At 36.4% G+C, this 16,717-nt stretch overlaps 1 protein-coding gene across 1 annotated transcript; it reads right to left on the bottom strand.

The window, feature by feature from the left end:
- Positions 1 to 4,780: 4,780 nt before the first annotated feature.
- LOC144444589 (uncharacterized) lies at positions 4,781 to 11,246 on the bottom strand. Its single transcript, XM_078134069.1, has 3 exons — positions 10,889 to 11,246; positions 8,979 to 9,689; positions 4,781 to 7,794 (listed from the first exon to the last, which is right to left on the bottom strand). The coding sequence occupies exons 1-3, from the start codon at positions 11,244 to 11,246 to the stop codon at positions 7,382 to 7,384; spliced, it is 1,482 nt and encodes a 493-aa protein (XP_077990195.1). The 3' UTR covers positions 4,781 to 7,381.
- Between the last annotated feature and the right edge of the window lie 5,471 nt (positions 11,247 to 16,717).

The following is a 16,717-nucleotide window of genomic DNA, read 5'->3' as shown; positions in this document are numbered from 1 at the left end:
GAGCCAAATTTGAAATGACTTTAGAATCTGTTTACCTCAGTATTTTATCTGTTCATTCAATTTCCTTTTGTCGCTTAATTTGCTTAATTTCGAAATTAATCATAATAGTAATTAATCATACTTCAGCTAAATTAAAAAAAGTAATATCCGAAATTTGTTTTTTAAACGAGCTTCATTTCCAGCTTGATTAAAAAGGAAATGACATAGTTAAATACATTGAGTGTGACTATTTGACTATACCATAGTGGCTCATTCACTTCTCATCCCCAAAACAGGATGATAAATTAATATTTCTTTGTAGATTATAAATTTATAAAACAACTACAGTACATTTTTCAAATTATTTCTTGAAAATAAATCCCACAATGTCACTGTCTTGCAAGCATCCACAATGGTATGCTACAAAATTAATGGGATATTATCAAGTGTGTCAGAAGTACATGTACACCCTTACGATGCTGACGAGACATCAGCGAAAATGTGTATTCTTTTTTACTAGAAATAGAACAGTTTATAACTATTAACCTTGTATTCATTCTCAAAATTATAAACAGCACAGGCAAACTCCATGTTCGCAACCCAATAACTGCAACAATTAAAAAATTTCGCCAATTGTGTTGCAGCACAACTGGAACATTTGGTCAAAGGTTGATATGTAATTTTCAGTGGGTTTAACAGGAGGCTGTTCCTGAGGGTTTATTTGCTATGCATATACGTGTTAAATTTTTTAATGTACATACATCTTAAGCTGTAATATGCAGTACAATTTCAATGTTGCCATTGGAGGATCTTAGTTGCTGGATTGCATTATTATAGGCTGCTGCCATGGACGTTGACTTGATGCTAGGCATATATGTGTCTACTAATTTGCTGTTTATCGACTGGCTTATCCATTAATTTATAAATAGGAAACTTTTCCTGCAACTGATCGTCCCATCAAGGTTTAATCTTACCAGGGCCAGAAGCTGTTGTTAAGGTACATCTTACAACCAATATACCATTTTTACTTTCCGTAAGGGGAGGTAATGTTATGTGTGTGTGTATGTATGTGTGGTAGTGTGTGTGTGTCTGTGTCTGTCTGTCTGTCTGTCTGTCTGTCTGTCTGTCCGTGAACATGATATCTCAAACACTATGGCACACTTGCTATATATCTTCTGTATGATGAAGACAAGAACTGATATATTTTGGGAAACATCCACAGAAGATTAATGAGTCATCCTCATGATTTATAGTTTTTAGTAATTAGGCTATATCATAAGATTTCAAACTTCAAATTTTAATTCAATTTTGAACATACATCAACCATAACTAAGCACACATATCCTATAAAACATGTTGGCATAGTTTTTAGTTTTAATGATTAATTTGTATTTATTTATTTAGGCTATATATTAAGATGCAAGTTTAAAATTCAATTTAATTTGGTAAATACAGTAAACATAACAAAGATAAAATCAATTATTGATTATAAGGCTTAATTACCGAATTATGCAAATTACTCATTAAAGTAGAAGTTATGTTTAAAAAATGCACAGGACATGTGCACATTTTTATGGTTGATATATGTACTAAATTACATGAAATTTGAAGTTATTATGATATAAAGTAAACATATATTAGTAAAGAAAGTAAATAAATAGTGTGAAAGTGGTTGTTTCTACAACAAACAAAAGTTCCGGAATGCTCAAATAATTGGCACTGAATTTAGCTGTGAGCACTGATCGTACACTGACTTCCAGGGTAGCTAGGCCTAGCGCAAGAGCTCCCTATTTCCAAACTAGCATTACTATGGCACACTAGTTCGATGAGGCTCTGACTCTGTTCTCACTCTCAGTCACATCGAACTGCTCTCAAACTTGCGTCTCTCTAATAGTCGTATTGAATCTATTTAACTCTGTTATTTTCTTTTTAATCAGGCTGGAAATGACTGTTGTTTAAAAATAAAATTACGGAAAAAATTTTAATTTGGGGAAATCTCTGAAGTATTCTTAAATTCGAATACTTCAGCAATTAAGCAAATTAACGAAAAGGAAATTGAATGAACAGATAAATACTGCTGTAAACAGATTCCAAAGTAGGCTCTGACAACTACTAAATCCACGAAAACCATTATGTTGTGGTGGTTTAGTGTGGTTATAATTTATGCCCTCTGTGGTCTCCCCCATGCCAACAGTAGGTAGGGTTATATACTTTTATGTAACAAAGCAATAGCAAGACAGATAGAATGAGTCATGCAGTCCAAGTTAAGAGAGCTGACAGACACTGTCAACCGAGAAGCTGCAATGAACGATACAAAATCACTGCGTCTACTGGAATACCTAATAACTATTCTGCTATCTATTAATACGTGAACTTTACTTTGTTCCTTTTGATAGGCAATACTATTGGCAAAGACGAGGTACCACGACATTGTCATGAGTTACGTCGGGCAATGTTAGAATCTGTACGCGCTGAAGAAGTGGACTATATATTCTGGCGTGGATGTTAAATGTCATAAAGACGGACGTTTTGGTAGCATGCAGTGTTCACATGGAATATGTGCATGTGTTACACCATATGGTAACATAATTGCTAGAATCTTCACTCCTGCAAACAGTGATCCACCAATCTGCAAAGGTAGGGTTTTATTGTCTAGGTCGTGATATGCAAATATCACGACCTAAATATAAATATAAATAATTGGTTTAATAGGTGTTTACTTTGCCAAATAAATCATAGTTTCATATCTATTGCACAGTAAATTTATTTTATATTTTATATAAAAGTAATCTATATCATAGGCAGTTACATGTAGTAGGACCTTAAAATAACAATAATGATCATTTTAAAGTTAGGAATATAGCAAAATTCATTGAAGCTGCCTTTTTAAGACGGAATGAAATACTGTATGTTAGTTTAAAAAAAAATTCTCACACTGTATGTACTTCCTTTTTATCACTATAACCCCTCTATATTGTCAATGTATCCTTTTTTGTTCAATGTGACTTATAAGCCCGATGGGCTGGGAGGTATTTTATTACCTCATGTCACTATAATAAAATTACTTAACTTACTTACTTACTTACTTACTTACTTACTTACTTACATTCATTCAGTGAGAACATTTGTTGTATGGTATCAAGAAAAGTGGGCATATGGATAACAACAAAAGGAGTACTTGTTTATATTGGTCATGAGTTACTGATAGTTTTTGTACATGTCAGAGGACATTTACTGTTTTTATTAGAAATGTTTTGGTTAACCGTCTGTTATTTTGTCCTCGGACAAAATAACTGATGGGTTAACCAAAACAGTCCTAACAAAAAGAATAAATCTTCGAGGACGTGCATTATAACGAAGTTATACTTCGAATTCGACGACTTTTCAGGTTTTCTACCAGAAAGTCAACCTTGTTATCTACAGCTCTGTTATAATCTCTTACCCATAGTCATGTTAATTACAAAATTCGCTATAGAAATCCCACCCCGCACCAAATAATCTGATGTTTTCCTCCAAAGTTTGTGTTAGTGTGAAATCCACGAACCTGGCAAGGACTCGTTCTGTAACGAAATGACTGCCCGAAATCGAGCAGTATTTCCGTTTTATCCATCCCTAGTTCTGTTATTAACCCTGTGCACATATACGCATTAGCGAATCAATGAAAAAAATTACATATGCAGTTGCAGAATTATGTGCTGTAGCACATGTTGATTGTGTTGTAACAGTGACAAGGTGGGGACAGTGCCATGGAAATGATTAACAAGCTGCAGACACTTTCGTTCATGAGTTTAAAGTGTTAGCGGACAGTCCCTTTCATGGATTAATAATAGTATGCAGACACTTTCTTTGAGTAAAAGTGTCCCGTTAACTGATAAAGTGTCTGCTAAATCACAGAAAAGTAACACGTGTTACTTGTCAGTGGCTAAATGAAATTACGAGCACTGTTGAAACAATGGGGAAGAGTCGGAAAGGAGTATAACTAATAGAAAGAATTTCCTAAATGTGCTAATGGTAGATGTATGTTAGAATATTAGATCTGCAATGGTTACAATGACCGTGGTGATTGAAGTGACGAAGATGGCTATGGGTGTGGTCTTGTTGCTAGGCATATCTGCATACATTTTTGGAATGTTTATTCATTTGCCTTCAATTCACTAGAGTTATATTGCCATTATATGTCATCGTTTACCAGTTGCTATGGGTGTGTTCTTGTTGCTAAGGACATTTGCATTCTAGCAACAAGACCACACCCATCGCAACAGTTAAACGATGGTGTATATTGCAGCTATAACACCATGGATGGGGAGGCATGTGAATAACTTCAGAAATGTATGAGAATATGCCTAGCAACAAGAACACAATCACAATAGAAAATTTTATGCTTTTATCTCTGACATATGGGTGGTGCCATTCTCACAAACTAGAGTTATTATTTCTACAACTACATTTCGAAATAAATTTCGAAAGAATTTCCTGTGGGAGGCTCATTAAGAAAGTTGCTGTAAAACAGGCCATGGATTGCGACGATGGGGTGGTACACAACAATGGACATCTCTAGGTTTAAAACCTCCAAAATTATCGATAAAGGTCAAAATTAAATCAAGAACTAGTGTCTGACTTGAAAACTTACTTCTGTAAAGCATAGGTAGAAAGATGGACTATTTGAGGCAGTTTTCTGCACAGATTGGCAAAGAAATCACAATGATACACATCCATTGTACTCTATAAATCATATTAATATTTATTTCTATCAAACCATTTTGCATATAACATTAAAAATGTAAAGAGTTATAGCCTCCGAAAAGTGAAATATTTTCAAATTTTGAAACTGACGCCATGCAGTGCTGTGATTCTACAAAATATAATAATATACTTTTAATTCAGTATTTCAAGACAATATCATACACCTGCATAGCAAATAAACCCTCAGTTTAAAAAGTCAGTTTGTAAATATGACAGAAACCCTTATTTACAAAAAGTGACCATTAAATACAAATAATTTTATATTACCTTGATAGATTCCACTTAAATATCTTTTTCAAGTTTGCTGTTTACGTAAAAAAATTAAAACACTCACACAAGAACAATGTCCAATACATATCTCTATACGGAATAAGTAAACTTGAAGCATTTTAAAAGAATAGTGTAAATGATGTAAGTACTTTACTGATTTTTTTCATATTCAAAGTTATTCATTATTGATAGGCCAATGTAAAATATGCAATGAATATGTAAATGAGATTCTCATATCTAGCTTGTTTGTTTAAAGTAATGAATTTAACAAAACCTTTTTCTTCTCTCTTATGGGGCAGCAATCTATTCAAACAACGAATTTCCCAACTCAAAAAATACTGCCAATGGCGTTGTAGCACAACTATACTGTTTAAAAAAATGTTTATCCATATGCTAGTCCATGCTAACAATTGGTGTTCATTTGCTGAATGACTATCCAGTTGCCTATCCAACCATGTTGCTATCTTTACGATATATGCTACCATTTGGCTGTTGCTATGGGCGTGGTCATGTTGCTAGATATATTTACATACATTTTAAAATTTTTTTATTCACTTGTGTATGAATTCCTGATATTATCTTTGCAACATACATGATCATTTAGCTGTTGCTATGGGCGTGGTCTTGTTGCTAGGCAAATTTACATACATTTTTGGAATGTTTATTCAACTGTCTATTAATCCCCGTTATCTTCGCAATATATATGATCATTTGGCTGTTGCTATGGGTATGGTCTTGTTGCTAGGCACATTTGCATACATTTTTTTGAATGTTTATTCAATTGTCTATTAATCCCTATCGTTATCTTTATGAAATACATGACTGTTTGGCTGTTGCTATGGGCATGGTCATGGTTGCGAGGGACATTTGCATACATTTTTTGAATGTTTACTAACTTGCCTGCCAGATGATGTTGTTATTTGACCAAAATATACTGCCATTTGACTGTTGCTAAGGACGTGGTCATGGTTGCTAGGGCCAATTGTGTCAAAATATTTTGAAGAAAATCTGCAGAATAACACCTCGAGAAACATCTCACAAGTTTCAGTCTCATTGACAAAATTAACATTTTTACACCTAATTTGCATATTACTGATGCAAACATTGTATGCTCAATACTTCTTCATCTATACACCCACAGATGCATCCCTATTAAATTTCAGCCCAATCTGCTGAGTAGTTTTGGAATTATAGGTTTTTGACCAAAAAGACACATTTTAGCCCTATTTTGCATATTACTAAGGGAATCATCATGTCATGAACAAATCATAATTTACTCATCCCTAAGAATGTTCCCACCAAATTTCATGCCAATCTGCCCAGTAGTTTTGAAGTTTAATTTTTTTGACCAAAAATAACATTTTTTGACCCAAAACCAACATCTCTGATGCAATCATTTTAATTTTAACAATTTCCCAACTCGACACCAGAAGTAACATGACCAGCAAATATCGAAGCAATCGGTCCAGCAGATTTTGACTTCAAGTTGTTTACACACACACACACACACACACACACAGACAGAGACAGACAGACACTTTGTCATGGCTATAACGCTACTGAACCTTATCAGTTCACTTGTGCTAAAAAGTATGATAGTTGAAAATGCCTGTTACTGCAAGTACAGGAGACATAATATCAACGTCAGTAGTGGTTGCAGATTTACATGCACCTTATATTTTTAGTCTCTGCCCCTCTTGCCACACATAATGATGCAAAATATCCCTGGTGATGTTCTTGGAAGGTTTACTTTGTTTTGTATTCATTTACTGTTTGGTAAAATTCACCATTTCCTTAGGGAAGATCACCCAATGTCACACAATCTCAAAAAGTGAACTTTGTTTGTTTAGGTAACCCCCTCAATTCCCCTAATCTCACAACTGTGAAATTGAAGATAATGTTTCGTAAACCATAGTGAAAATTGGAGCAGTCACACACCATTACAATTGGTATGTATACAATGTAAAAACATGGTTAGCATATTAAAGTTCTACTCAGAAACCCAGCACAGTATTACATTAGCTGTAAATTGAAGCTCAAAATCTCAGTAGTAAATACACAATCTATTATAACTGTAGGTGTGAAAGTTTGGTTAGAAGTGCAAAACAAAGTTCAGCAATCACATTGATGCCAGAGCCCCTCCCCCTAAAATGAACAAAGTTTATTTATTGAGCTTGTGTGACATTGTGTGATCATCCCTTAGCAAAGTCCTCATTCCTCTATTGTGGGGACCATACATTGTAAGTAATACAGAACAAAAAGTTTAAAATCAATGTCACTCTCATTAACACTAGACGAATATACTCACACAACTCTATATTGCATACTCTTAGGTATATTTTGATTTAGTAGGTAGACAATAGTAAATGTCCTCTCTGTGTAAATGTCTTTAAATTTCTATGATTGAGCTGTCATCAAGGAGTGGTTGGTGGAGAGGCCCGCGTGAACGTCTGCGAACCTCTCGCCACACATAACGATACCAAAGTTCCTTGGTACTGTCCCACGCACTTTCAAGATACTTTGGAATGAACAATTTAAATGCAAGGCTTTGGCTGAATGGCAGGAAACTTCTTACTTGCAAACGAGATGAAGTCTGGCAGGCATACCATGCTAGAAGTTTAAGAACTGATTCTGGTTTTTCACGTTCCAATTTATCTTCTTTATATCCGGATAGTGCACCATCCTCTCTCTTTGCAAGACTGGTAATCGTCTCCCTTGCCTTGTCAATAACTTCTATACATCTCCAGTGTTCCTCCTGGACAATGGGTACAATATCACCTGTTACAACCACGCCAACAGTTTCTATGAAAGACCAAATAAGGGAAATGTTAGTACATGTATACACTTACAATCTAAACTAGGCAATCACTGACAAAAATGAGTGATCTTTTGACATAGTGTGTCCATTGTTATATAAATCACATAATGAACAAATGAAAATAATCCAATATGTTATGAAATCTTTTCGGGTCAAACATTGGGGATGTAATATTACCTAATAATGATATCACTGTTTAACCAAAATTTGTGAAATGAATGACTTTTCTTTAATAGAGAGTTATATAACAGAACCCCATGATGCACGAGTGCAAGTGTGGTGTATGCAGGGTATTTGCATGAGTACTTGCTGTGTTTTCTGTGCCAATACTTTCATGAGCAGAGCGGTCACATGATTTTGTGTGTAGTGAATGATTGCATCCTCATTTTTGTATCATTTGCATGCAACTATCATATGCAATAATGTTTTCAGTGAAAATACCACTATTATGCGCATTCACTAGTGTAAGTATGTAATAATCAGAAAACTTTTATACGCAGAAAATAACATGATGTTCATTATTTATGTGTATGCTAGCCCAGAACCTTTTCAATGCATTACTATTGCAAGACGCTCTCCACACCAAGCAAAGGTTTGAATTTGAAATTACCAACAGCTATGCTAATCTATGTGGATCTGATATGTAAACATATAATATAACCATATCTGAAATCTGCCTAAATTTTGCAAAGCTGTTGGTATTAACTTCAAATTCAGAACTGATTTTTGTGCTTCCGATGGTAATTTTAAGCATTGGTTTCGTTTGGAGACCTTCTTGAGATAGTAACGTTAGCACAAGTCTTGAGAGCTGTGCATATGTTCACAACTGTCTATAAATGTGGCCATATCAGATTGAGCATCTACTGTGTATTTAAAGTTTAAATTTTTTTATCATGGCTTTCTACTTGAACAATCAATAAAAAAACTACACATGCGAAGTCTGTGTTTGTAACTCAATACTTTGCAAAAATGCTAAAAACTTTTTACACATTTATTAATCTTCTGCAATTTATTGAGTTACAAACAACGGCTTTGCATATGTTGTTCCACATTGATTTTCCAAGTAGGAAGCCATTATGAAATTGTTTCTAATTAAAAATCCAAAATAAACACCCAAACCTCATCTATATATGTAGCCACTTTAATGAAGAGTTAAAATAACACCTACCTAATTCAGTCTTTAGGTGGTCTGTGGTCCATTCCAGATTCTTGTTAACTTCCACATAACACTTTTCACAGTGGCATACCAGTATGATATTGTTAAACTCTGGCAGTTTCCTTGAAAAGAAATTCCTAAAGGAAAGGCAGCAAATCTCCAACTTGTCTTCGATTTCATGTAACCTTAGATTGTTTGCTGAGATGTGAAAATTTGATTTGTAGTCATTCTCGCATTCTTCTCCACAAACCTGAATTGAGCCTATATCTGAATACCACACTCGTATTGAGCACTTTGTTGTTGATGATGATGATGATGATGACAACTTTGTAAACGTGACATCCAAATTCTTCTTGAAGTGTGGATAATCATACAAAGCTTCGATGAGCCTTCCATGTTTTCGGGATTTCTGGTTCATTAGTAAGGGGTGGGATTTTAGGTATGGATTCAGAACACTCAATGAGCTTGTGTCTCCAAATACAAGTGTACTGACGTGCCCATCAAGGTTTGGAAGAAGTGGTTGAACTCGAAGAAAATGTAGAATTGTGTCTTTTTGCAACTTGTTAAACTTTTCCCAAATAGTAAATACTCTCCCAGTCTGTGCTAATTGTGAAGCATTTTCGTCCTCAAATCTCCATTCTCTAGACCAGTAGTCAGCAAAGGTTTTATTTCTGTCGAGGGTTTTTGATTGTTCGTCTCCATAAATTACAATGAAAAGGGATCCTAATATGAAAGTAGAAAACATAAAATAGAAATGAATTAAATGCAATAATTGTAATATACTATTAATACCTTTTGCTTTTGAGATTTATTGTTCTGGGGTTTGCACTAAAAAATAATGTGCAAACCATGGACAACACAAAGCTAATATATATATATATATATATATTTATAATATACCTAGTGATAATGCTGTGCCTTGATTCGCTAGAAACAGTCATGTGATTGGAAAATAGAATGACTATTTCCCTAGGGAAATAGTTCCATCAACAATTACATGGTCACGTGACCACCGCGAATTTACAGCAGGTCAAAATGGCAGCTTCTGACGATGTTGTCTGCCACCGCGAGTTCACAGCATGAGGTATATTATAAAACACATATTGCCTGGCCAATATTCGGCTATAGCACTCGTTCATTACCCCCTCGTGACTGTGAGTTACCAGAATCACATGCTATATCCCTTGGCCTTCGGCCTCGGGAAATAGCATGTGATTCTGGTAATTCACAGTCCCTCGGGTGTATAGCCCTCATGGCCAGGCAATATGTGTTATATATATATATATATATATATATATATATATATATATATATATATATATATATATAGTTTTGGTAGTACTGGACTCTTTATTGGTTGTAACTCGGAGTGCAAACCCTCTGAGTTACAACCAAGAAAGAGTTCCAGTACTACCAAAACTACATGTATTGCGCTCTGCCACTGCGAAGAGCACTGTCTTAGCAGATTGATACTCACCGAGTTATATATATATATATATATATATATATATATATATATATATATATTAATTATTGCAGTTACCTCAAATGGTCCGTATATAAAACTAACCATTGGAGTAAGGGACTTCATACACATACACATTTAATATAATTATAATAAACTTATCTCGCTGTCTGAAAATCACTCTTGCGAGATATTTTATGGAAATATTATGGATATATTATATGAATATCTGTTTAGCAAACAATAGCTGTGTACATCTGTGCACATAATCTACTTTAGTTTCTTTCATTTACATGTTGTTTTTGGATATATGGGTGACCTCGGTGACATCACACGAAGGGCGAGCAAAATGTCCTTTTTTACACTTCCGCCTGTAATGTGTATGCATGCATGCAACAGGGTGTGACAACATTCGGAAATACCACAACGCAGTAAAAGTAAGACTGTATGATCTCACCGTTTGGCTTTGTAATGCTACAATTAAGCATATCTAATTCGTCCCAGTGATCGACATTTTTATCTCTTCTCTGCGGTGTCACCAGCGTTCGACTCTGTCTCGCATCGATCACCACAACTGCTGTTACTGTCGTAAAGAGCAACGTATCGCTATATACGGGTTTCTCGCTGTATTTTTCGATGACGCATTCCCGCATATAATTGTCATCAAGTACTGCCTCCTCTAACAAATGCTGTACCTTTTCCTCAGCCACATTATACGACTGTAGCTTTGAGAACAACACAATTTTATGCTTCACTGTTTGTATTTTCACTCTCTCTGAGAGTTCGACGCTGTCCGATGTTGTCGAAGTCGCCATTTTGTAAACAGCTCGTTGACATGACCTACTTACGTCATAAAGCTAGGACCTAGGCATTTATATACGGGGAGGGATGAAACCCAAGATCTAGCTACTTTGCTTTGTCATTGTCTTGCGTTCTTTGGGTCATGTCCTTTTACCTGTTTATTATCAGAAAATGCTTTGCATGCCCTGTCTTTGCTTACACTCTTTTCAATATATATAAGCTTACATGTGGGTCATACTTCATATTTGGTACAACAACAAAAACGTTGAGGTGAATGAGGAAGTAAGATTTAATAGATTGATTTTTTTCTCTGATCTTGTAGTTTGGGTTCTCATCATCAGATGACATTTTTATTATTGTTTATAGGTCGTATGTTTAAAGTATTTTTTTTAAAAAAAACGACAATCAATTTTGTTGTTTACTTCTTTGAGAATCTTAAAGTTCATCGTGCCTGAAAGTTGTTTCGTGTAGCCATCAAAAGCTTATTTGTTCTGGTAATGAGGAGCAACTCGTTCACACACACACACACACACACACACACACACACACACACACACACACACACACACACACAGCTAATATGTTCATATTTAAGACAGCAAGGAAATATTGAAGTCAGACGTCAGTCTGTCTGTCTGTCTCTAGCTCTGTCTCTGTCTGTCTGTCTATGTCTCTGTGACTGCCTCTGTATGTATGTATGTATGTATGTATGTATGTATGTGTGTGTGTATGTATGTATGTATGTATGTATGTATGTGTACATGCATATATATATATGTGTGTGTGTGTGTGTGTGTGTGTGCGTGTGTGTGTTCAAATTAGTAGTTTTACTCTTAACTTACCGTCACATCATGAATCTATCGTGTGTACATCAATCACGAATACCTCAATGGTCACAGTATATATGGCTGTTTAATTGTTTGATATTGTTTGATGTTTCGGATGGCAACGACTGTGTACTCCTTTAAATTTTTTTTTATACTTTCGAAGTTTCATACTTATTCAATATTGTACCTTAATTTCAGGAGCTATCAGCTATTATTGAAAAGATGACTTTGTATTCTCAAATGTGTAACTAGTAATCTTTAATTTATAATGCAAAGAGAAAAACAATTTTTTCATCCAGAATACAAAATTGATTAAATCGCCCAAAAGTGAAAACATCTGAAATGCATGTAGGTAAATTAAATGTAAAATCAACTAATTAAATTTTTAATGTCATTGAAATTTTCACAATATATATTATTATGAATAGGTACAATTTTGAGAGCATATTATGGTATGTTTGTTCAATAGCAACTAAAGGTATGATATGAATACTCATAGCCAGTTCTCCGTTAATGCAATGTTCCATAGGGACTCGTAATCTTGTGTGTATGGATGGTTACAAAAGAACATCAGCAATTATACTTCCAGTATCAAGTACAACAAAATTAACGAATGTAGCTCTAAGCCCGTCTCAAGCTGTGCTAAAACTATCTACTAACAGTGAGTTTTTCTTATTGATCACAAGTGTAATCTTTCACTCCCTGTACGTACTGGTGTTTAATTGTAAACAAATTGTTGATAAGGACAAGGCTGGGTGGTGGACTCACAGATTACATGACACACTTGTAATAGTATTTAATGTATGCATTAGACACTTCAAGTACTGCCTGGGTGTATGTGTGTCATGTCATATGTGTAGTGGACAAGCCAGCCTTGTCCTTATCAACAATTTGTTTACAATTAAACAGCAGGGAGTGAAAGATTACACTTGTGATCAGTAGAGAAACTTGCTGTTAGTAGGTAGTTTTAGCACAGCTTGAGACAGACTTAGAGCTACATTCGATAGAAGATCGTTGTATCCATCAAGCGAGCAAACATATATAGTGTATCATGGGGAATACAGTTATTCGTAGCAACATTATTCGACTGTTCGTATTCGTCGTTGGTGTAAATCTACGTCAATCCGGGCAACATATATTACGTGTCTTTTTGCAATATGTTGATTGTTTTATCACATATAATAGTGAAGTTAATCAATAATTTATTTCGTTGTTATTTATGATTTTCCCAATTCACCCCGGATAGCAAACTCGAACCCTTTATATATGGTATGACATGCCGTCAGCAAAACCATGAATATGCCAAGTAATGTGGTGATTCCTAATTCTATTAAAAACATTATTGTGTAATACGCCGTCGAGTGGTAAGGTTGAGATTTTTGCCAAGCCCTGTCAAGGACATCCAGTATGGGCTGAACAATTGTTGCAGATGTCTCAATAATCTTTTCCAAAATTATCTTCGCTATGCAAACAGATACTACTAAATATACCAACAGCAAAGTCAAACAGTTTAACACTGTAGATAGCATGTTGTGGAAGGAGTCACTTGTTTGTGACGACTCTCCGGTAATGGCACTCTGTTTATGTACGGGTGTCACGTTGTGGTCTTCGGATACTTTATCACTATCCGTCAGGACTGACGTGATATTTCCAGCGATATTCACTCCATCATCTGGTGAATCAAATAAAAAAATGTATAGAATTAGTAAATCAATAAAGAGTCACGTTTCATTTTTTTTTCAGTTTTGGTTTAATAGAGGAGTTTCGAACTCTCCGTTTACCGCCGCCATCACGTTGTCACAGTGGCTGTTTCGCCCATGCGTCTTTGTATGTATGGGATTCTAGATAATGCCTGTTTCGGTACATTTATCTGTCCTATCCTCTCTCTTCTCTCCTCTCATCTCCCCTCCCCTCCCCCCTCATCTCATCTCATCTCATCTCATCTCATCTCATCTCTTCTCTCCCCTCTCCTCTCCTCTCCTCTCCTCTCCTCCCCTCCCCTCCCCTCCCCCTCCCCTTCTCTTCTCTTCTCTTCTCTTCTCTTCTCTTCTCTTCTCTTCTCTTCTCTTCTCTTCTCTTCTCTTCTCTTCTCTTCTCTTCTCTTCGTCCGTCCCATGTCCGTCCGTCTGTCTGTGTCACAAATACTCAGTGTTAAAACCATAAATAATAATAATAATAAAAATAATATTATATTATACCAGTATATTGATGGCGCAAATCGAGAGATCTGATTGGTCTAGACATCGTACTAGCGCGTCTAAAACGAGCGATAATGCACGGCTGGCTATCGCTCGAGCATATATTTCGTTCACCGTGGTCAAAACCTCTTGGTATACCATCCCCAGGGGTGGTTTATTGCTTAATTATATTATACCAGTATATTGATGGCGCAAATCGAGAGATCTGATTGGTCTAGACATCGTACTAGCGCGTCTAAAACGAGCGATAATGCACGGCTGGCACGCGTCCAAATTTTGTTCGTCTACGAGCGTTGAGTTGTAGTCCGCCGTGATACTGATAGTGAACTCTTCGAATGTGTCAGAGGAGGATTTTCTCTCAATGAGACAACATTTTATGAGAAATTATGAAGGAAATTTCGAAGCAACCAAGTCATCGCGTATTGTCCAAATCATCGCCTCCTACTGTCCTACATGTACTAAGGTCAAGGCATGCACGAGATCGGTCCCAGCCTCGCTAGCTCTAGCTCTGCACGGCTGGATGGCGAGCTGTCCTGTCCTGTCCTGTCCTGTCATGTCATAAAAATGAAGCAAGTGAAAGAGCTTACACTGGCCGACTTACCATTAATCTAAATAGAAATTTGTCTGGGATCCTGTCCTAGAGTATCAGTCATCAATCCGAGAGGGAAATCCTCAAACCCGAAACTTGATCTACTGACGTAACTTCCAGTAATATAAATACATTGTAAAATTGTAAAATGTTCGGTTTTGACCAGTGAACTCAATATATGCACTCGCTGTCGCTCGTGCATATATTTCGTTCACCGTGGTCAAAACCTCTTGGTATACCATCCCCAGGGGTGGTTTATTGCTTAATTATATTATACCAGTATATTGATGGCGCAAATCGAGAGATCTGATTGGTCTAGACATCGTACTAGCGCGTCTAAAACGAGCGATAATGCACGGCTGGCACGCGTCCAAATTTTGTTCGTCTACGAGCGTTGAGTTGTAGTCCGCCGTGATACTGATAGTGAACTCTTCGAATGTGTCAGAGGAGGATTTTCTCTCAATGAGACAACATTTTATGAGAAATTATGAAGGAAATTTCGAAGCAACCAAGTCATCGCGTATTGTCCAAATCATCGCCTCCTACTGTCCTACATGTACTAAGGTCAAGGCATGCACGAGATCGGTCCCAGCCTCGCTAGCTCTAGCTCTGCACGGCTGGATGGCGAGCTGTCCTGTCCTGTCCTGTCCTGTCATGTCATAAAAATGAAGCAAGTGAAAGAGCTTACACTGGCCGACTTACCATTAATCTAAATAGAAATTTGTCTGGGATCCTGTCCTAGAGTATCAGTCATCAATCCGAGAGGGAAATCCTCAAACCCGAAACTTGATCTACTGACGTAACTTCCAGTAATATAAATACATTGTAAAATATCAACCTGTCTATCACTTCACCGAATCGCGAATTCGGCCGGGAACGATCGAAGCACGATGTATTCAATAAACCACTTGAAGTTTATACCTTGAGTCAAACAGGTTGTTTATTCATCACTGTGCACTTTTAATAAGCCGATCAATGTACAGATTATCCCTACAAACGACGAGCAGATAAAATAAATCCAGTCGCTGCACGACGTTCACGTTGAGGCCAAGATCAGCTGTCTTGAAAGCAGCGTTATTGTTATGCAAATTAGTCACAGAGGCGCATATGAAACGAGAAAACGTTAGTTCTTATTTTGTTTTCGATATTTTCAATATACTAGTATAATATAATAGCGATAAACCACCCCCTGGGGAAGATATACCACTCGGTTTTGACCAGTGAACTCAATATATGCACTCGCTATCGCTCGTGCATATATTTCGTTCACCGTGGTCAAAACCTCTTGGTATACCATCCCCAGGGGTGGTTTATTGCTTAATTATATTATACCAGTATATTGATGGCGCAAATCGAGAGATCTGATTGGTCTAGACATCGTACTAGCGCGTCTAAAACGAGCGATAATGCACGGCTGGCACGCGTCCAAATTTTGTTCGTCTACGAGCGTTGAGTTGTAGTCCGCCGTGATACTGATAGTGAACTCTTCGAATGTGTCAGAGGAGGATTTTCTCTCAATGAGACAACATTTTATGAGAAATTATGAAGGAAATTTCGAAGCAACCAAGTCATCGCGTATTGTCCAAATCATCGCCTCCTACTGTCCTACATGTACTAAGGTCAAGGCATGCACGAGATCGGTCCCAGCCTCGCTAGCTCTAGCTCTGCACGGCTGGATGGCGAGCTGTCCTGTCCTGTCCTGTCCTGTCATGTCATAAAAATGAAGCAAGTGAAAGAGCTTACACTGGCCGACTTACCATTAATCTAAATAGAAATTTGTCTGGGATCCTGTCCTAGAGTATCAGTCATCAATCCGAGAGGGAAATCCTCAAACCCGAAACTTGATCTACTGACGTAACTTCCAGTAATAT

This window comes from Glandiceps talaboti, chromosome 13 (assembly GCF_964340395.1).
Source record: "Glandiceps talaboti chromosome 13, keGlaTala1.1, whole genome shotgun sequence".
Lineage (NCBI taxonomy): Eukaryota > Metazoa > Hemichordata > Enteropneusta > Spengelidae > Glandiceps > Glandiceps talaboti.
The sequence above is the reverse complement of the archived record's forward strand: the minus strand, read 5'-3'. Positions and strand labels throughout refer to the sequence as shown.